At 41.0% G+C, this 22891-nt stretch overlaps 1 protein-coding gene across 12 annotated transcripts in view; it reads left to right on the top strand.

The window, feature by feature from the left end:
• The first annotated feature begins 14843 nt into the window (after positions 1-14843).
• Positions 14844-22891, top strand: part of stxbp5l (syntaxin binding protein 5L) — a 117152-nt gene continuing 109104 nt past the window's right edge. For all 12 annotated transcript variants that reach the window (XM_058654210.1, XM_058654232.1, XM_058654217.1 and 9 more), the window contains exon 1: positions 14844-15863. In XM_058654210.1, the coding sequence (XP_058510193.1) occupies positions 15696-15863 (168 nt within the window). In that variant the 5' untranslated portion in view covers positions 14844-15695. The remainder of the gene's footprint in view (positions 15864-22891) is intronic.

Consider the following 22891-nt stretch of genomic DNA (forward strand, 5'->3'; position numbering starts at 1 on the left):
TTTCTCCAGGATCTCCGGTTTCCTCCCACAGTCCAAAAACATGCAATATTAGGTAAGTTGGACACTCTAAATTGACCATAGGTGTGACTGTGATGAACCCTGCCTATCTCATATAAAGTGGTAGAAGATGCATGGATGGACATGTTCCAATGCCTTATTCCAAAGTAATAAAAATAGTTCAAATTTAATAATCTTTATTTAAATATGAAGTGTGTGCAAAAATACAAATTTTTGCATCTGACCCGCTGCTGTTACATAAAAATGTTTCCTTCTCTAATTCATTAATTTACAATCATTAAATGCTGTCCAGGGTGGACCCTGCCTATCATCACTCCCTATGTCAGCTGAGATTGGCACAGCACCCCCCACGACTCTTCTGCGGAGGATAAAGAAATGGATGGACGGACAATCATTAAATGAGGTCAGTTCAGTGTTTGCGTCCGAGAACATAATTTAATTATCGGTGGATATCGGTTGGATTCAGTTTTAACAATTGATCAAGCTAAAACTGAAGCCCCTTTATTGTTTAGACTATTACTTTTGATAATACTGAAAACATGCATTTTAATCGTAATACAACAACAACACTATCGATCCCCTATACGGTAGGGATTGCTTCGGATGAAGATAATTCACCTGCTGTCTACTCTGTTTTTAATGCAGGGGTGTTTATTATGACACATCAGCTTTGTACATGTGCACCAGTTGGCCAGCAACTTTTTGCTTGCATGTTGCTGCTGAATATCTCTCGCTCCTCTCACCCTTCTCTTCCAAGTGTGTTGGGAGAACCTATGTATCCCTCATTACGCATCAAAACTAAAACAACTTTTTTTATTATTATTATTATTATTATTCCATTGTGGGCTACTGTAAAGTCTCATTGAGCTAATGCAGCTTCTGATATTAATATAAAAGGCTCTTTCTGGGGTGATTAAATACAACAAATCATACAATCAGGTTGTTGAACACTTGTAAAAAATTGTTCACACTGCACTTTTAGCCCGCCTTGATCTCTAATTTTGTCCTCGGTTCTTTACCCACTAATGCATGATTAGTAACATTCAAACAAAATGTCAGTATGCCGATCTCTGCGTGACACCACCTGAAACCTAAAAGGTCTCCAACACTGTGTGTGCACCAAGGTGATTGGTTTGGGTGATCATTTTAACATTCGGCATATTGAATTCGGGTTGAAATGTCATGCTCTGCAGCAGAGTCTGGAGAGGGCTGACACCTCTCGGGTAGCCCTACAAGCTCATACATTCCTTTTCAGTCAGAGGATGAACACCTGTAGGGCAGAGTCTTAAAGGTCAGGGGGAAAACAGGACCTGGCCTCATTAAAACGTCCCCCCCGCCCCTCAGGACGGCTCAATTAAAAAGCTAACCGCATGCTGTTCCATTGATCTGCCAAGGCAAGCCTGAGAGTGGGGAGGTAGGCTGGGTTACAGGGAGGATGAACACAACCCAGTGGGGATTTCGCAAAGCTGCAGAAATCGGGGGGACCTTGAAGATCAGGTGTGGCATATTTCGTTTGTTGTTAATTAATCTAAACGTGCATACGGGAGAACGTTAATGTGGACAAATGGACTACTCAAAGAAATATAAAAATGAAGGGAACACTTAGCCGTCACTGGGTTGGTGATTTTGTTTTCCACTGATGAATGTTGCATTACTTTGTTGTACAATTTATATGAGTAAAGATTTTCAGTGGAAATATTTAATTCCTTATGTAATATTGAAGTGTCACCTTAATTTGTTTGAGCAGTGTATTTTTATGCTGATTTGTTTGAGGAACACAGAACAATTGACATCAGGGTGAGTGTGTGTGTATGGCTTTTAGTAAATTCATTCTTAAGTGTGTGTGTGTGTGTGTGTGTGTGTGTGTGGGTGAGCGGAGAGTGACAGTGGCAGGTTGTAATGACTGATGCTCCGTGGGGTTTGCCCGTGAAGAATGCATGAGGTCTGATTGATCGCGGGCCTGACTGTCACTCCTCATCCAATAAAGCCCAAAGATTAATGACTCCATGATGGACCAGGTTTGTGTCAGCCGGCAATTTTCTTTCATCACCTGTTCTAAAACTTTCAAATCTCCCCGATACAAGTCTGTCTACATTTATTTATTTAGTCATCTGTTCGTCTTCGGCCCAGGAAATCTCTACGAATCCGCAGGCTACAGTTGATGTCACGTAATTAGAGCGGTTACATGAGCGCTATAAAGCACTGTATTTAATTGTGTAAAATGTAATATGGCTTAACCGGTTCCCTTTGGAAGTGACTTTCTGCCTCATTGGGATCAGGCTTTGGTCTCCATGAGGACTACTGGTCCTTACAAGGTCAGATGATTGAGGGCCTTTACTCTGTTTGTGGCGAAGGGTCAAATGAGTAAGTGTACCTAATAAAGTGGCAGTGAGGAGATGATAATAGTACAGTAGTATACATTAGGACTGATGATGCAGGTCTTGGTTTTGTTGTTTCCATCATAAAGGAACATTTGGGTTTTTTTTTCTCCTCTTCTATTTTCCTGTGAGTTATTGCTCTGTTGCTATCTGCTCTGTCCGTCTGTCTGTGGTCAGTGAGTCTGTCAGGCTTTAGATGAGTGCTTATTCCGCTGCTGCTGAGCCCCCCTGTCACTGCAGCCATGACAAATGCATGTCCCATATTTAGAAGCTGTTAACCTTTTGTGGAAGCATTTCATATCCACTTTGAAAACAAGGGCCATTATTCTCTTCATTTATTCATGAGAGTCCCCACACTGCTCCGCGCCAGCCAGGGACACAATAATGCATCTGAGAGGGTTTGCGTCTAGTTTCGTCCGACATACACTTTCTGCCGCGATCGTCACGCCTGCTTACTAACAGTGTGTCTAAATGACAGTTGCATTGCGCCCACAGCGCTACAGAAACATTTCACTGCTCATTATAGAGACTTTTTGTTTTTGTTTTTGTGAATATGACAGTATGTTAAAGGAATGAGCTTCAACAATTAAGTGGATTTACTCTATGGAAATAAATGCCAATTATGATTTCTGTCTGCTAAATAATATTTAAAATGTGATTTGTTTCCATAAATGACTTCATCGCACTGCGGAGGGTTGTTTCCTGTGTATGTGCAGATCGACAGTGCACTCAGAGAAACAGAGTTGCATAAAACATGCACACAAGTCTGCAAGTGCACACATTTATGTGTCAACAGACTATTTCTACAACAAAGTATAATAGGAATCATATTGTTAACTCCTGTTGCTTTACATCTGTGATGATTCCTCCGAAGCCCCTGCAGGCTAAAGAATGTGGAAGGACATAATCAATGAACGCTGATGAAACCGCTCTGTCATTCGTCCTTCCCCTGCCTTTGTTTGTTGCCCCCTTTTTTCTCGAGCGGGCGGACCCCAGAGAGTTGATTTGAGCGGACTAATGACCTTTGATCATTCCTTTCTCCATCAGAAGCTGTGAATATCATTCTGTCCTCTCAAGGCTGATTAGCTTCTGAGTGATTTTTCAGTCCTGCACGCTTGCTCTCTCCGTGTCAGAATTAATGGCACACTTTATGTGCTGTGGTATTAGCACTTAATAGGTGCAGATAGACGACATCCACGGCTTGTTTGTGTGTGAAATAAGCGGGTTGTTGACAACAGCAGATCTTTTTATTGCAGCATGTCAGTTGTTTGTGTCATGGGTGGACGCAGGCGTCCCCGGGTTGAATCAGAGGCGATTCAGTGGGCAAACATTCGTCCCAGCAGGGACTGTCTTTGTCCTGATGATGAGACTCAATTTGTGTTTTGTTTTGGAAGCAGCCACCAATTAAGGCAGGACTGAGACAAGAGCAGGACCATTAGCAGAGTTCTGAATGTAAAACTCACTCACTCACTCGCTCGCCGTCCTCTCATTAGTGTAGAGGACAAACACAAACACTGTCCTTTTCATTTGCACTGAAAGGCAAATTCAAGTGAACTATTTCCCTCATCATTCAAGTCATCCTACTTTCACCTGATCTAGTCTGCTTTAGGCGTTCAATGTAGATCCTTATGCTGAATCAGCAGATGGACTTGTGGATTTATATCTTTTAGAATCAACAAGTCCAGTTGATACTTGTTCAGTAACATTTGAGGTAATCTGCTCTAGATGAGGATTATATTGCAATGTTCAGGTCATGTCTGCTGGATATGTAAACCTGCAGAATTAGTTCATATTCATAAATCAGCACTGTTCATATGCAATTTTTTAATATGCCTCCTCTGGATTCTCCGTTTTCCTCCTTCCGTCATTTACCCAAATTGTATAATTTAATGCAAAGAAGATAATTATCCTGCCCAATCTGCTGATTTACAGCTAAAACAACCCCAACACCTGCAACTCTGACGCTTCAACTGTGTGCCTGTGTCTTCATTTGTGCGAGAAATGTGAGAACAGTAAGCTCGTGATCATTTCCTTGAATGTACAATCAAAAAGAATCAATATTGAGCTTGTATCACACTGACACTTTCTACACCTCTCCACTAGTTGCCCTCACTCCTCCCATCACTCACCATCTGTCCCTGAGGCCAGGTTCCAGTACATGTTTGCCAGATTGTCTGATTTCTGTCTGTCTCCTCATCTGTGATGTATACGCTCCAGTCTGCTCTGCCTGTTGATCTTTAATGTAGTAAACTAGTAGTATTTAGGGGCCACACGGGTGGTGTAGTGGTTAGCACTCTTGCCTTTGCAGCAAGGAACAAGGGAACTTTCTGCATGGAGTTTGCATGTTCTCCCTGTGTGTGCGTGGGTTTTCTCCGGGTTCTCCGGTTTCCTCCCACAGTCCAAAAAAAAAACCGCAATATGGGAATTAGGTAAATTGGACACTCTAAATTGACTGTGAAGATGATGGATCGACTAGTATTTAGTGTGTGTGTGTGTGTGTGTGTCTGTCACAAAGCTGACATAGGTGTCTCTGTCCCCCAACGTCTTTTTACTCCTAGAGCTTTAGATTATACTTACTAATGAAATGGTGAAACATTTTTTGTAATCTTGATCACTTATATATATTCAGTTATCTATACATCTATGATTTATTCCGTCTACCGCAAAAGTCTCCATTGGTGACTGTGGCTAACACTTTTTTAATACACTGACCAAGGTAGCACTCAAATCCCCCTCACAACATTTAAGTGTTGTCATGGCGAAACTGTTTAAACCCGTCAAGGCAGAAAAGTGTGGTGGACAACACGTGTCAGTAGCAGGAAACCTGTAATCATTTCCATTCGACTGGACAGAAACCTCTAATTTTCCTGTTGGGGTTTTGGGAACTTGCTTTTGTGCTCTGAAAGCCAAGTGAGCCCAGGTTCACCCAAGCTTTTGTCTTCCTGTCAACTGCCGGAACAGCTGCAGACGATAAGCGTACACGACGTGGCGCGGTTTTTCTGTGCACAAGCTTTTGCATTTGCTCCCACAGCATGACTCCTCGTGTTTTTTAGTGACTCCTGACCTTTGCTCTGCTGCCACCTGGGGCCAAAAATATGTGCTTGTACACAAGAAACATGTCATACTATAATGACAGACTGACAGCTGGGACACTTATTAAGACACATTAACAAGGGGCCAAACCCACTTTAGAAAAGCCTGCGGACTATAAGCTCAGCATCCTGTGTAAACCATCTGTTTTTCTTATAATCAAAGTTGTAAGTCATTGAGCGAATGTGTTCAATGTAATTGATTGATTGACATTGAACAAAGTAGAACAATTAAAGAAATAAAGAGTCAAACACTCACAATTATACAATTAGCTGGGGAAAGTGTTTCACTCTCTCTTCACTTTCTTGCCTAGTGTCACTCCGGTGTCACACCTCCTCCTCTTCCACCCACCTCCAGGCCCCATGGGAAAAATCCCAAGAGTCTTTAGTGTTGACGCCATCTCCTTGTTGACAGCGGGTTGACCGACACGGGGACTTGTTTCTATGCCACCAAACACAAATGCCTTGGTGCTGTCTCCTGGCATATAGTGGAACTTCTTTCAGGTCCCTCAGGAAACCAACTATTCATTAACGTGTGACTCAGTCGTCTCTATAATTTGTTCACATGAACAAAAAGATTTCATCCTGTCAGAAAGCAAAGGAAAACAAAAAATACAACCAGTGTGATATGATAGCACTTTGCTCCTTAATGGCAGAGTGAGTCACCGAATATGTCAAAATACCCTCGTCACATTTAGCTGTGCTCATGAAACAGATGAATCATGATATAAGTAATGTTAATATTGTGTTTTTACTTTGATCTCCACTTGTTTTTGATTAAACCCGTCATTGTGAGGTAAAAACTGATGTTACAGTATAGTGGTGAGAGATAGCGCTGAAACCAATTACTCGATAAATCTGTTTTGATCATCAGTTTAATCGGTTTGAAGCTCTTTTTAATGATGATATTCTGATTGTTTCAGCTTCTTAAAGGTGAATATTGTCTGGTTTCTTTGCTCCATATTGCAAAGAAATCATAAAAAAACTGAATCATTTTGGTTTGTGGACAAAACAAGATATTTGAGAACATCATCATTTCCAGGTTTGTGACATTTTCGAGGATAACGTGGTAGAAAATTCAAGAATTTAGGAATTTACAGCACATAGTTGCGCTAGTCTGTATCAAAACGAAGAGAATAGCATTTTGTCCATATCTATTCTGTTTTTGTAACATAGGGGAGGTTGTTATGAAAAAAAGCTAACACCTGCTCTGAGGAAAAGTGTCTGATCTGTATCTTTACCATCTTGCTTTTGCTGCATCTTTATGACAGTGACCATCAAGAACATCTGGGGACACGGGAGTTGTCGTTTTCCTCTTTAATTAGAAGCAAATAAATGACGTGTACTCTTAACATCTGCTTCTCTGCAAAACAAGAAGAAATGAGCTTCATAAAGGTACGGTAAAAATTAGTACATGGTAATATTGTAGCCTGCATCAATTACAATTTTAAGTGATTACTTGAAATTCACAAATGAGTCTATGTTTCCAGTTGGTGCAATCTTTTTTTTTATATGTTAGCAAAGTAGAACAATCATTTGTTGCTGGTTTCAAATAATTAGACTATGTAATATATGGTATTTCTTCTACCACATGTATCTGTGCACAGCCAATTTTCCAAATGAGGTTTGTCGTTCCATGATGGGACAAACGTGCATGACTTCTTAAGCGATTTGTGATGCAACTCCATCACAAGCCTTACATCGAAGGGCTTGTCTCGGCTCGACTGGTGCCGACTTTCCCGTAGGGCTGATCTGACTGTCGATACATTTTCAGAGACAGAGAAACATTTGGCTGCACCAGCAGATCCCTATGAACAGTGTTAGCTTCCTGCTGCTGACTTTATGGACAGCTATTGACAAAGCTGTTGTCATTTTAATGGGCAAGAGACCTCACACTAAAGCATGACAGTGTCCCCGCGCTGAAACATTCTCTCTCTCTCTCACTCTCTCTCAACAAACAGACTTTTTTGTTCAAACGCTGTAAAATGTAACTGTTTGGTCGATTCTGGCTGCTGGAGTCTTACAGCTGTTGCCTTCATGTTGCTCAGTGGTGGTCGATGCACGTCATTCAGTCATCGACTTGAGAAAATCAGTGCAGTCTCTCATTGGCTGCTTCAATGAGTCCCACAGATTTACTGTAAATATTTCAAGTTAAATGAGCACTCTTTAGCACTCTTGCCTTTGCAGTAAGAAGACCTGGGTTCGTGACCCAGTCCCAACAAGGTTCTTTCTGCAAAGAGTTTGCATGTTCTCCCCCTATGTGTGTGGGTTTTCTCCAATTTCCTCCCATAGGCCAAAAACATGCAGATTTGGGTATTAGGTAAATTGGAAACTGGAAAAGTGTATGGTTGTTTGTCTCTATGTGACCCTGTGATGGACTGGCAACCTGTCCAGGGTGTACCCCGCCTTGCGCCCTAAGCCAGTGCCCCCTGTGACCCTTATGTGGAGGATAAAGTCGACTCACTTCCTGTTTTTAAGTTCTCTTTGGCTTTTACTATTTTCTTTTTCTTGTTTTCCCTCTTTCTTACACAAGTGTGTCTGAACTACTAACAGTCTCTCAAGTCTCAAACTCACTTCTTTTTTTCCAGCATCTGGGAAAAACTGTCATTTGAAGGTTCCGTTTGTATAAATAAGTAAGAATTTGTCATAATAGGTATACCTTATAGGGGTAGTATCTTTAATTTCTGCCAGTAAACTCGTTTAAATGTGACACACTAGACTAGACTAGACATTGACACTTTTGTCCTGACTAATTGTGTAAACCGCTCAATTACCAACACAGGTTATAAGTCATGGATGAGAATTTTACATGAGCCTTGTAAATGTCGTTGTGATGTCAAATGAGTACTTTCTCCCGGTGGAACACAAATTAGCACCGTTTTCATGCAGGATGCATGAAGACCATTAACCACCGCTAGTTACATGTGAAGAGACCCAATTACCTTGCCTTCATCTCATCAGGTAATATTTTTAATTAGAAAATGGGAGAAATTCAATGTTTGAACTCCCATCGATCCATCCATTATCTATGCAGCTCATCCTTGCGCGGTCACTGGGGGGCCGTAGCCAGTCAACTGTAATGTGATGGGGTACGCTCTCATCAGCAGTCTATCAAAGTGGTGACATACACTAAGCAGCTGCAACATTAAGTCCATCTGACACCGTCATGTTTCATCCTCATTTCTTACTTGTCTGTTAGCATCTGCATGAAATGTCTCTCCTCCTGTTTCCTCTTCCCCTTTCCCCTCCTGTTATATGGCTGTCTGTCTGTTTTCCCTTGTCATGCACGTGTGTCATTGGGTGTGTCATTTTCCCCTTTACCATGGTTTCCCCTCCAACTCACCTGCTGCAGATGACTCTGATTGCCACCACTTTCTTATCTCCCGTCCTCCTCTTTCCTCTCCTCTCCTACACACATGCACTAAGCTATGGTGTTTGTGTGTCCCTCTGTTACAGCACTGCCATTCTGACGGGGAGGTGCGGGTCACCCTATAGTCTGTGGCTACGCAGGAGAAAAGTGGGTGTCATTACTGCCCATTCTTGGGAATAATGCGGAACCATAAATCGTGCTTCATAAGAGCTGAACTTGACAGAGTGAGGCCTGAAGGTTTTAATCATAGCTTTTCCCCAGTGCTGACAAACGCTGGGCTATTCTGGAGGCTACAGAGCCGAGGTCGGAGATACCTAACGTGTCATCATCAAAACATGCGTCATACGAGATAACAGCCCCCAGTTGTTTATGTTTGGAGCCAAACTCCAAGAGAAAGTTTTTATAATTACTGCTATGGTGACTTCACAAAATGTGTCCCCGATTTCTGGAGTGCACAGTTGGAGAAGATCAGCCCTCCCTGCGTCACGTTTGTGGTTTTTGTGGATGTTTTGGTCGGCTTTAAAAGTTCATTAATGAGCCTCTCGCTCAAAGAAATGATGACACGGTTAACCTCCTGCTCTGAGCAACGTTTTTCACGGTCACTTCCGGTTCTGTCATTAGGAGCTGGTGAGCCAGTTTCTGCTCATCTGGTCACTATATCTGGGAACACTGCTTCAGTCTCAGCCACTGTCTCATTTGCAATATTTTTGAATGGTTTGTTTGATCCTCCAGAGTTGCACCAATTGCATGTTCACCAAGTTGATTGGAATACTCACAAAGACGATTAAAGGCAACTATAGGCAATCAAAAATGTGCTCCACATAAATTTGTGGTTGCACCTTCTAACATCTTATGTACTATCTGTATACATCACCCGTTACTTACAGTATCTGCAACGCTGCCACCAAGAGCAGTAGCACTCTACTCCATCTCTTTGCGACACTTTTCCTTTCTCTGTATTTTTTTTTTTCTTAAAATCAGGCTCACTACTATGCAACACTGGCTCTGTAATTTAAAAAAATATAAAAATGACTGCCACAAAGGTGTTGTCGATCATGATCAATATTCCCCAGTCCGTAACATGTTGACCAGGCAGAATGGCTGTGCTACTGTTGAAGCACAAAGAACTGCTCAGAATAACCTTGGTGGAAACATCGTAGCATGATTGCGCTAAACAATTGAGGGAACATCTGCAAGTGGAAATCAGAAACATGTATTTTCTCAAGTACCAAAGTAACCAATTCCTGTTTGTTTGTTTTCTTCTTATTTCTGCTGTGTTTTCCTCCATGAAAGCCAGACATTATCTGTGGCCATAATTGCCATGTACGATCCAAAACAAATCTCTTTGTCTTTGAAGAAAACAAAAATGCATCCCCAGTTGTTGCATTTGTGCGCCTGTTCCCCATCACTTCAGGTGTACAAACACACAAACACACACACACACAAACATTTGTGTATTTTATCTATTCGGCATAAAACATTCAACAGCAGTGATGGAGCTTTCAGTGGACAGGTCAGAACACCCTGTGTGAAAACCTCCTGAAGGCAGAATCCTGATGTATCTAGAATCAAAGACCTGAGAGCTCCTTTATACACACAGTGTCCATCATTTCAGCCAATCCTTTGTTTCTCCACCAGCAGAGGAAAATATTGGCTATAGTCTGACCGGAAAAGGCGGTAATAGATACAGTCCTAATGGGCAGTAAAGTTAAAATGTCTGCACACCAAAGTGTGAGGTCAATATGTTTTTCAAACGGTCTTCTACCTTCTATTGAATCTCTCTACCTCCTGCTTAACAACACATAGTCATACTGCGAGGACACATCGAAGATTAAACGTTATCTGGAGATCTGTCATACAACCACCTCATTATTTTATACATATATATATATATATATATATATATCTATACATATATATATAAATTTATGTTAAGAAGAAAATTGATATCTGAGAAAAAAGTCAGAATTCAGAGATTAAAATCAGCATTTTGAGGAAAATGTCTGAATTTTGACTTTAATCTCGAATTCATGCCGTTTTATTTATTTTTTTCTTTCAACATGTGGCGCTAATACTACTAATACTAATGTTTGCACAGACCCACACAGAATTTGGTCAGCAGCCAGATTCTGTGTGGGTCTGTGCAAACATTAGCATGTCATGTTGGTGTATAGTCTACGTGATATGCAGGTAGAAACTGTATAGCCACTAGAAAAACGCCTACGATTTCCATTTAACCACTTGAAAGGACGCACAAGGGCACGTATCGACACACGTTTTTGACAGAACTTGCACTCAAGCTATTTGTTTTTGCAAATAAAAGATGAGGACGTCAATCGTTCTCGTATGAAAGCCACTTTAATGAGCTTCATCATGCTGTGCACTCTCAATCTGCTTTTGTAGGTAATTGTGTCGGTGGTCTGACATGCCACTTTGAGTTTGTGTATGTCTTTATGCGATAGGCGCAGAGAGGGCTGGAGTCAACACACTCGACCCATATCTAGAGCCACTTAAGAGAAAAGACGCCTGATGCTAACAGTATTCCCCAGGAATAAAGACTTAATACAAAGGCTCTCTGTGTCTCTCAATATACAGTTCTTACATCTTGTGAAAACAGAGAATGTCATGGTTCCTCCTATGAGGTCACTTCCTTCTTCTGTCTTGTATTGTGTTGTCTTAACTTCCTGTTTTGTTTGCTCTCACTCAGGCTTGGCCGGGTTTCCTGGGCAGGTAGAGTATATGCAGAGCTACACGTCTGACTGTCATTGCCGCTCAGCCACAGCACTTAAGCCTCCACTCACTGCCAGATTATTCTGCCTTCCATGTGGTAGAAACCGGCCAAATCTTCTGAGAACTTTTGATCCGATAATCTCATTCTGAAAATGTCCCCGTTCAGAGACGCTGCCTGCATCCCTGCCTTGCCTTTCAACTGCAGACGCCTCTGAAACTCCTCGGTTGTAAGAAAGAGGACACTTAGCTGTTTTAAACCCCCTGCAAATCATCTTTAATGAGACTCTTCAAACCAGTGAGCCTCCACATCAGCGTCTGAATCAACCGCAGCCACTCGTTACACCTAACAGAGACCCGGGACAAATTTCAAAAGTGAATTCTTCTGCTCTGAAAATCACAGTCATTGAGCAGTTTGACAGGATAAATGTTTTTTTTTTGTTTTTTTTGCCTCCGCCTGCCTCTGCGTTGTGTTTAAACACAGAAATGCTAACCCATAACCCCCAGCCCTCCCTCAGTCACATCTGATGGTACCGTTTGACGGAGCCCATTTTCAGATGAAGGACACAACAACCAAATAATGTCACATCCTTTCTATTCACCAAGTGTGGATCTGTCCGTCAGCACGTTAAAAAGATGTCACATTACCGCCGAGCAAAATAAACCACTGCAGAGCTTGATAACTCTATTTGAAAGCTGCATGACTTTGGCACAATGGAGTCACACGGTGCTTCGCCTGTGAATCTAATCCAATTTGCCCCGTGTTGAAGTTGGTGTTTTCATGCCATTTAACCAGGGCAGACTCAACTGAAATCTGTCTTCTCGACAACCTTTATTTTATTTGTCTTTCGAGAGGGATAAAAACTTGCTGTGGCATGTGTGTGCCATTTCATTATAAACAAATATCTCTTACTTTCAAACCACTGTCATATGTGTTGCGGAGAGTTTGGCTGTCAGGTGAGACGACCAAAGACGGAGTTTCTGGACTCGTGATCAGTTAAGTTGAAAGGTTTTATGGAGGACTACTCTGAGGAGAACTGAGACAATGCCAAACATGAACAACCAGATGTTGAACAGTTGAGCATCCTCTGTCATTCTGCCTGTGAATCCCAGAGTTATGTTACATCTTTGGTGAGGAGGAGAGGAGAGAAAGGCGTCAGGTCAAGATGTCTGGCGCCTTCCTCTGCTGATACCTGGAGTCGACCTTGGGGAGGACTGCGTCGTCGAGTTATCGGTCCTCTGCCCCAGTTAGGTTAGGTTCAACAAAGATATAATGAGGCCTTTGTGATTTGCCAGTTTCAGCTGGTCTGTACTGAGTTTTTATGGGTTTGTGCTCAGGAATGTAAGTTGCTAATTTAAAGAAGGCTGAATAATATGTTAATAATGCCTAACAGCTCCACACAAGTATTGACACGATGTCTTTTACAGCACTACTGACAAAGGGAAGGCAAAGGTGGAGCCATAACAGTATTGTAAAGTGAGCTTTGGCGCTTTGAGCAACAATGGAAGGAAAAAAAAACTCACCTACAAAGACCAAGACATCTCTTGCATACTGTGCTAGCAACTGTAGAGCTCGCAGTGTTGTCTAAACACTGGGTATGACTCGGAAACACATACAGCAAAGTGTGTCCTTTTTTATCTTAGCCTGGAGTGGGACAGACACACCAAGCATATGTGCTGTGCTCTGACTCCATAACATCAAGTGTGGCCTCGGGGCAGAGGCTGGTGATGTAAGCGATTACGCAATGTTGCTGGTTCCTGAACATTCAAATAAGCTGATTATGGTTTCTTAGAAGAGCCTATAACCACACATGTTATAATGTTGGATTTTATTTTAATTTTTTACTCCTCTTCTTGCTACTACCTTCAGTGTTGCTTCAACGTCCGACATTAATTTGCCATCTCGGTGGATATGTTGTGAAAATGTTCAAACTGTCTGCCTGGTTGGAAGGTTGGAAAGCAATCTGAACACTTATGATAGTGTTTTGGTGAATGGTTTGTGGTCATGTCAAGTATATTTTCTTGTCGGTTAATGGACCAAAGCATGCAAAACCATATTTTAGTCCACTAATGTATCATGAAGGACTACTTTAAAGTATTTAATGTTTGAAACCAGCAAGACATTTTAACAACCACACTGATATTGTCCTAGAAAAACCCATGCAGAAGCAACAGCAGACGAGTTGACCCAAAAAAAGAAATACATCTGTGCTTTTTTTCTCTCTTGGTCTGTACTTTACGATAGCTTTTCAATCATTGTCTTTGTCGTTTATTATAACAACAATAACAATCCAAGCAAAGTTCTTTCCTCATATTTTAAAAATGACATATCAAATAGTGATTACAATTAAGTGCTCTATGTCATGTGACATATGTGAAATTATGGGCCAGAATGTTTTCAGGGCAGATGTTTGAAAGCTGAGGAGGTTGTGACACTATAATCTACAGTCCCAGTGTTTACAATGCTGTTGAGGGTCTGCACAGTCTCTTGTTGTGAGCCCTGACATTATCTCTGCTCCTGATGATGGAGCCTTTCTACTCAAGTGACAGAGAGTTGATGCAGGCTGTAAATGGACCCAGTTAACAAAAACCACAGCAACACAGCATTCATAACAACAACAAAAAAGCTTGAACCACCAATAGGAGGATGCATCTTTTCACATGTGTTCAGGGCTTCCTCCCAGACCTCTCTTTACACTCTGTTATCAGAGGACAAATGTACTGTGGGGCATCCCGATAGGAAAAGATAAGATAAGATTCACTTGTCACAGTAAAAGCAAAATGCGAGAGGTAGACAACTGACAAATAGCTTAAGCAGTACCATAAGCAGAGGTGGAAACATTCTACTCAAGTAAAAGTGCCACTTTTTTGATAACATTTTACTTAAATACGAGTAAGTACTGGTCTAAAAATGTACAGTTAAAGTTAAAAAAAAGATGTTAAGACATAGCGAAGTACAGTACTTCAAAAAAAAAAACATACTGAAGTAATAATTACAAAAGTAATACATAAATGAAAATAATATTAAGTTTAAGTATAAAATATAAATAGCAAAAAACAATATGAGATACAAATAAGAGCAAAAAAAGCTGAAAATAAAATGTCCATTATTTTTTTATTTTAAGACAAATTCATCTATCGCAGCTTTCACCCTCACATCATTATGATTCTTCCATTTCACCCTTTCACCCAATCGCTGTGGAGGGAGGGCGGAGTGAGAGAGAGAGAGAGAGAGAGAGAGGTGGTGGGATGGTGGGGGGCGGGGCTGGCTGATTATGGTTTTTCAGCACCGCGGACAGCTCCCGTCTCCTGTCTCTGGACTGTGGAAGGAGGCGACACATCTGGACAGTTTTAAAACAGCCGACTCGCATCGATCCACGCATTAACCCCACTTTCACACCGCAGCGCTCCACCTCCCGTTCCTTCTCCGTTTCTCCTGCTCTGTGTCTCCGTGTTTTTTCGGCCTCAGTGTGGACTGCATTGTCAATGCGTCTTCAGCTTGTATCCCCATCACCTCCTGCTCTTCCTGTTAGTGGCAACAACGGTGCAGTGAAAGTACTTTTTTTGTAGGAGGGAAGTTTTTCTTTCTTCCTTTTTTAATCTTTTACAAATCTTTTCAGTCTGAGACGCCGCTGCTTTGGTTGCTTGATGATGATAATGATGTTGTTGAGGTGTGGTTTTTTTCTCAAAGCACAGGTGTGGATGTGAGGCTAATTCGGGATGCAGAAGGAGGATGAAGTTGAATGGTTTCGGTGCATGCTCAGAGATGAGATAGGCGACCTGCATCCGCAACATTGGCTATAATCCTGAGATCAGAGTGGAGCAGACGCATTCATTTTTGTGGACGACCACCAGAGTGCAGGATGAGGTGCATCTGTGACTTTTTAAATTGCACCTAAGAGAGACAGAGAGAGACAGAAAGAGACAGAGGGTCCTTTTTTTAGCCTGCTACCTCTGCAGGGAGCGACGCTTTCTTTCTTTACAGCTGCCACACCGAGTTGGGTTCCTGCATCTGAGAGGACACCGAGAACTCTGGGAAAACAAAGAAAGCTGAGTGGTCTTCGTTCCTCTCCACCCCCGAACGTAAATCATCTATAAAAGGCGCGGTAGAAAATGAAGAAGTTTCGGAAGGTGCTGGACGGCTTGACCACCTCCTCTCCCGGGGGTACTATCGGATCCCCATCGTGCGGCAGCGCAGCGGGGACTCCCACCTCGGCGCCAACTCCCAAAGACATCGACATCCAGGAGACACTAGTGGCGGAAAACTTTCAGCTGTGCAAGGTGCGTTGATTTAAGAAAAACAAAAATATAAAGAGAAGAGAGTTGTGTTCGGTTTTAGGCCCACAAGGATAGGTTTAGTGGTCCACACTCAGGAACAGCTTGTAACTAAATGTCTGTTTAAATGTCTTTATTTATCTGTAGACAACATGATGTCTGCGTGTCCTTATATACACACAAATAAGGAAGGAGGGAGGTGGTAAAAGTTTAATGGTGGAGTGAGTCCAGCTGCTGCGCTAGATTTGGAAGCCTGCTGTTGTGTTTGTGTTGAAAGTTCAGCACCATGGACAGCTCCCCCGCCTCAAACTCCATACAAATTAAAGCCTTTTTTCTCCCAAAATACAAACATATCTAACCCGTATCAGTAATAGGGCTTGTTTTGTTTCTTTGGTTTTGTTTTAGGGCCTTATTGGTAAACAACTGTGGTTATTCCATTAGTCACCCATTGTTTATCTACATAGAGCTTTACCCCTGAGGATATGTGTGCACAGCTGGTGAAGCTGGCATGTGTGTTTGTGTGTGTGTGTACTTGTATTTGTCACCTCTCGAGGACCTTTTCTGGTATAAACACTGACATTCTCAGGACCAGTAGTCCTCCTGGAGACCAAAACCTGGTCCTAGGAACCCAGAACCTCATTTTCGGAGGAACTGGTTACCTTTACGGCTAAGATTAGAAGTGTGGTTAGGGTTAAACATGAACTGGTTATTGTGAAGATTAGGCATGAGGCTTTGTTTAGGCTGTCCAATTGAATGGAAGTCGATGCAGTGTCCGGAGGAAAATAGCTGCGCAAACCTGTGTTAGTGTGTGTGTGTGTGTGTGTGTGTGTGTGTGTGTACGTGCGTGCGTGCGTGCATGTGTGCATGTATGTGTGGGCAGTTTTTACACTCCAGCCTCCACCAGCGTGTGCCGCACAGCTACAGCATGTGTATATGTGCCCCGTCATCTCAGCATGCTGTATATGCTAGCCTCACAAACACAAACACACACACACACACACACACACACACAGTGTTAGTGATACAAACACTCCAAAGGAAGTCAATTAACAGCAGCTTCCTTGTTGCATCAGCGAATAGACATAAATGGTTTATAGGAGCGATGACATAACTGGTGTCCCTCCCTTGCATTTGAAAAAAAAAAAAAAAAAAAGTGCATGGCAAACCAGTAGAGGGACCCTGCAGTACTGTCCACTGTGTTTTTCACTGGGAAGAAGGGAGAGACTGAGGGATGGATGTGGACGAGTGGGGGTGGAAAGTGGTGGGTAGTGGGAGTATTTATAGCAGTCTCTGCCGCCCATTGCAGCCCTTTGCTGGATGCATTTTTGGAGCTGACTGCAGCGATTATTCCTCATCCTTAAAGAAACTGGGTACATTTCTGGCTATAGCTGTGAATAATTTATTGCGAACTCAAGAGAAACTGGGTTGTTTTTTGGAGCTATTTTATTATTGGACAGAGTGGCAGAATGTGTGTATGTGTGTGTGTGGGGGGGGGGGGGGGCATGTATGTACAGAGAGAGTGGGGAAGGAGGTTGATTCACAAGCTGAGAAAAGATGCTGCAGAGCTCTGTTATAGCATACAGACAGACACGGAGGAGAAAGTACTGGAAAAGAACAGCATGAATGCCTGGTCCCATGCAGAAAGCTGCTCCTGCTCCTAAATCCACTACATCCAATATAGCGTTTCATGAAGAATGACCTTACATTATTACAGCGCCTCTGTGTTGTTGTTTTTGTTGTTGGTTATGATCAGTGCAGGGTGTTTGTGTGTGTGTGTGTGTGTGTAGGTTCATCAAATGAACATAGCAAAGACAAAACACAGTTATCCAATTTTTATCCAGTCATTGCCCAAGCTTTTTTCTTCTTCTTTGCCTCTGCAGTTACTCTTTGCTTTATGAAAGTTTTAGCATTATTTTTCCACTCTCTGCTTTGATTTTTTCTCAGCCTGCACTTTATGGTTCATGCTAAGTCATCGTACAACTGTAAGTGGATATAGCGACCAGAATGTTTTACAATAAAAATGTCGCAGGCCAGAACAAAACTGCAGACAAACATAGCATCTCACCGGCAAACAAGGACAAAGAATTTACAGCTGAAATGAACTCTGTAGACGGCTGTCATGATTGACTACATAGCAAGATGCCAGTATTGCCAAAATGATGGTGATATGATGGCCGCCGATGGGATATGACTCGCCCCCCCACTGCGGCTTGGAGAGTTGAGCATTTCTCAACTCATTTCTCACACAGTGAGCAAAGTAAACAGACCCCAAAGTTTATGTAAAGCATTTCATTTGAAGCCTCCACCGCATGGATGTGAGGCATCAGTTAACATGACTCAAGTGCGTCACCTGAAACATGACTTCTACTGGACGACAGCAGCTGTCAATCACAATGGTGTCCACTAACATTATGTGCCACGCTGTATCACCTATTTTCCTCTCAAGTAGAACATAATTTACAAAACTGATATCACCGAAGACCTGAAACTAAGGAAAGTTTTCCATAGACTTTCATTTAAACTTAGTTATTTTTGCAACTAGCAGAGTTGCCCCCTCGTGGCTATTGAATATTTTTGTTATTTCCTGGTTTTTATATGTAACTGTTTGATATCATGTTTGATATTTCTGTCTAAAATGTGGTAACATCCCAAATTCACAAAGCACAAAATGACAAAAAAAAAAAATGACCAACAACTTGTGTTTTCTCAGGGTCATCAGAAATACAAAATTATCCGCTTCATAGAAGTAGCATGACTATTATATTATGTTGACTTATGAACATGCACAGCTGGTGTATCTAGACAGTTTTTACATGAAGACATGTTGAATATTAATCATGACCAGCGGCTGTCATAATGACTGTAATTTGTGTTCGGTGAAGTCCAAAGTTCCCCTCACCTACCTCTCTCATAAGTGCAGAATGATAATCAGTGAAAAGTGATGGTTTCCATGTGAACACTGAAGAGGATTTCACCTCTGATAACGACTAGTCAGCGATGTAATGTATTGAAAATATTCCGGCAGATAGTCTTAAATGCATTTGGACTTAAAGTTGATTGATTCAAAAGTATAGTTTTACCACTGCTCGTCATTAACAAATAATCAGTTTCTGTAGTTCAGTTGTTAGTTTAACCTTCTTCAGACCATTATTTTGGCTGTGTTTTTGTAAGAAGGTTTTTCTAATAGATCAAAAGAACGCTAGGATTTTTTTCTCCACACTCTTAAGTCATTAGAGGACAAAATGTCCACGTCCAAAAACTGCTATAAAAACATTAGATTAATATTTTTTCAGCTTTTTTCTGCCTAAATCTCTTGAACAACTTCAGTCCTGCTCAAAACTACTAACAAACGATTTTTAACCCTTTATATGCCAGTTTGATTCCTTGATTAACTTTTCAGATTCTGTCAATTTATGATATGAGATATATAGAGAGAAATAAGAGTTTCAAGGTAATGATTTGAAAGGTGAGGTGCAAATATTTTGCTGTAGCAAACTACTTTTCCAATACAGAGAGAAGCAGTTCAGAGGTCAGGCCTTTGGGTCCTCCCTCCCTCTGCTCCCTTTCCTCTCTCAACGTGATACGTGGGCCGGCAAAGATGACATCACCTCACTCTTTCCGCAGCAAATCCATGCGCTCTCATGGGTGTGATGACTCAGTGCGTTGACTTCCACCTAGTCTCACATTACCATGTGTCGGCTGCCTGTAAGAAGCAACAGTGTGGGATCAATTAAGGAGGAGTTGATGTCATGGGGGGAAAGGCTGAAGGAGAGGAGAGATGTTGAGTAAAGTGTACACTGCCTCTTCTTTTTGGAATATCCATTCTTAATATGAAACATTTTTTTCTATGTGTGTGGCTGTGTTTGAGCCACAAGAAATATAAAGCTTTGTCCATCTGGACTGTAAATGACGGAGGATTCAGACAGCCTGTCTCTCCTCATTTTGTGCAAATATACACTCAGTTTTCCTTCACTTCACTCTGTTTATTTTTGCAGTATTTAATTAACCACTATAATGACTTATCCTTTCTGAGGATTTCATCTCAAAATACTTACTGTCTAAATCAAACTGTTTTATTTATTTATTTTTTTAAAGGAAAGAGAAAAACTTCACATCATTGGAGTTGTAACTAAGGCAAAACCGTGATAGGCAACATTCAGCGCTCCGTCTTTTCCGAACAGATTCTATAAACAGAATATTGTGTTGTTTGTTTGCAATATGTTTCCATGGCAACGTCGACGTTTAAGTTAGGGGAAAGAGGGGAGGAGAGTAGAAAGCAATCATCTTAAATTCCCCGTTGACACAAGATCAATTTTGTTTTCCTGAAAGAAAATAAATATTTGACTGAGATGTACTGCAAACTGTTTACCTTAGCCTTTACCCTTTTCACTATCATGTGGCTTCATGTTTAGAGAAATGTTTATGTCAGTGATGCATACTTTTGTAAGGAGTATTGCCCTTTATGTGCACCTGCTGTGGGAGGAAAATACAAGCAAAGATTTCACGAATATAATGTTTCAGTGCATGACTAAGAAATCCAATTACGAAAAACAATGAAACCAACATCAGTTTCTTCTGTGTCACCGTGGTTATTGGATCCATTTGCTCTTAAAGAGCTACTCTCAACCACCTGACAAATCTTATCTGCTTCGTGACACTAGCAAAGTATTTGGAGGGTGCATTTAGAGGCTGGAGGTTACATTTTCAATTATTTCATACAAAAACATATGTTGTTATAGGATTCAAGGCTCGGCAATGATTTTTTTCTTTTTCTTTTCACAGCAGTTTCAATTAGAGAAACAGTGAACTCAAGAGTATGCTTCAGCAATACTTACGTACATCTTTTTTAAAGAAATTAGTGCTAAATATGTGCTATAAAAATGTGCTTCCATATGTTCTGCCCTGTGCAATGTAAGAGAATGTTTCACAAAAATCTTTATTTGATATCCTTTTTGACTAAGAACTGCATTTTATTTTTATTTTTTTATCTCAAGAGTGGTTTGAGGTTTAGTATCTGATTCGCAGTGCCGTGACATTGTGTGGGCTCATCACAAACGCTAACCACATCAGCTTGCAATGCAGAAACTATTGATGACATCAGTTTCAGGTTTGCTGTCACATTATTAATTCAGCCAGGTTTTCAAACTGTAAGATAACAATTGCATTTTTTGGGGAAGCACACATAAAAGCACGTTTTACTTTGAAAAACTAAAACAATGTGTGTAAAATGTGTTTTTTCTCGTCCATCATGAGGGAGATTTTACACGGTACCATTACAGTGTTTGAATCATGTTATTATAGTTTGTTTTGTCTAGCCCTATTTCTGTTCACCTGTCCTCATCACTCACCTGTCCTCATTGTTCACCTGTCCTCATCATTCCCCTGTCCTCTGTCCTCAGTAGGAAGTACAGTACTTCCAAAAAAAAACCTACTGAAGTAAAAGTAAAATCACAAATTTTAAAAATTACTTTAATATAACCACCACCTCTATGCTCACAGACAGAAGATTGCTTTTACACATCATATTTATGTTGCTTTTAATCCAATCCACTTTATTTATACAGCACATTTAAAGAAAGTGCTGTCTAGTAACATTTAAATAACAACACACAAGTAAAATAAGCAAATAAATACAAAGTAAAATACAGTACATAAACGCATAACATCTCCCATTCAAAGGGCTATAAAAACAGACAAACCTGCATTTTTAAGCTCTAACATTCACCAGAAGAGACACATGCTAACTGTTTATCACAGAGTTATGGTTGGGATCATGGAAATCAATGCAGTAAAATTACAACAACAACAAAAAAAAGCATTCAAACTGTTGGTGGTAATAATGAAACGATGACGCTATCACTTGTCAATACTTACCAACAATGGTTTCATAACTTCTGAGTGACAATGGCTCAATTTTATTTGTGACTTCTTCCTCACTTGTCCGATAACACTCTTTCATGTGTATGAAATCTGCCAGTTAACTGCCAATTGAACAGAATTAAACCATTATTTCAATCAATATTAAAATATACAAAGAAAGCCATGTGATGATGTGGCCAAAAAGTCATAAATGCTCAAATTTCCCAGTGGGTTGTCGCACCAACATTGAGATTATTCTCAAGTCCTGACTCGTGCGTTACAGCAACAGGAGATAACTCTTCCTCCACCTCCTCTACCTCATCTCACTGGCTCACTATATCCCTGCACGTCTTGTCTCAGTGTGTGAGCCCACTAGCTGTGCTGGGAGTAACAGCTTACGTAAGTGTTATGTATATAGAATACAACATAGACGTAACCATTTATTTTTATTACAGTTGTTTACATAGTTGTCAGAATACAGATATATTCTCAAAATCGTTGGGAAAAGGGACTGTTTTTTTTTTTATTCATTCCTATTACATTTTTAAATTGTCTCAGTGTCATTGAAAGCTTAGTTTACTTATTGCAGGTCAAACTCATATGGACCGTATACATAAAAAGTGGACAAAATGTTTTTCAGAGGATGTGGAAGTAAAAATATATTGAATAGCCACTGGGGACAACTCTGCTGGTTGCAAGAAGAAGTCCATTTGAATGGAAGTCTACTGGAGCCTACTTCTCACTTGATTTACATCGTTTACTTGATTCATAACATTTTCCGGAGGAGTAAATGGTCTCACTCACTAGCGCTTGGAGTCGCTGTCTGTCTGGAATGCCAATAAAATAATTGTAAGTATCTAACGTTTAACAAATGTTTTGTCGGATGTCGACGGGAAAAACTTGAGGAACGAGTTACAGACGGACAGCTACCCCAAGCTGGAGCGACTACGCCCGGTCCATTGAGCTGTCGCTCCAAAACTCAGTAGCCAATCAGCAGGCAGCTTCCTAAGGCCCGCCCATGGTCAGAATCACAAACAAAAAACCATGCGAAATAAAACATAAAAAATTGGGGAGCACAAATGCAAAGAGTCCGATAAAACAAAATTCCGAGCAAACAAAACGTGTATTTTCAAACAAATAAAATAAAATATTCTTAAAATGATTAAATCGATATT

Source organism: Solea solea, chromosome 2, assembly GCF_958295425.1.
Source record: "Solea solea chromosome 2, fSolSol10.1, whole genome shotgun sequence".
Taxonomy (NCBI): Eukaryota; Metazoa; Chordata; class Actinopteri; order Pleuronectiformes; family Soleidae; genus Solea; species Solea solea.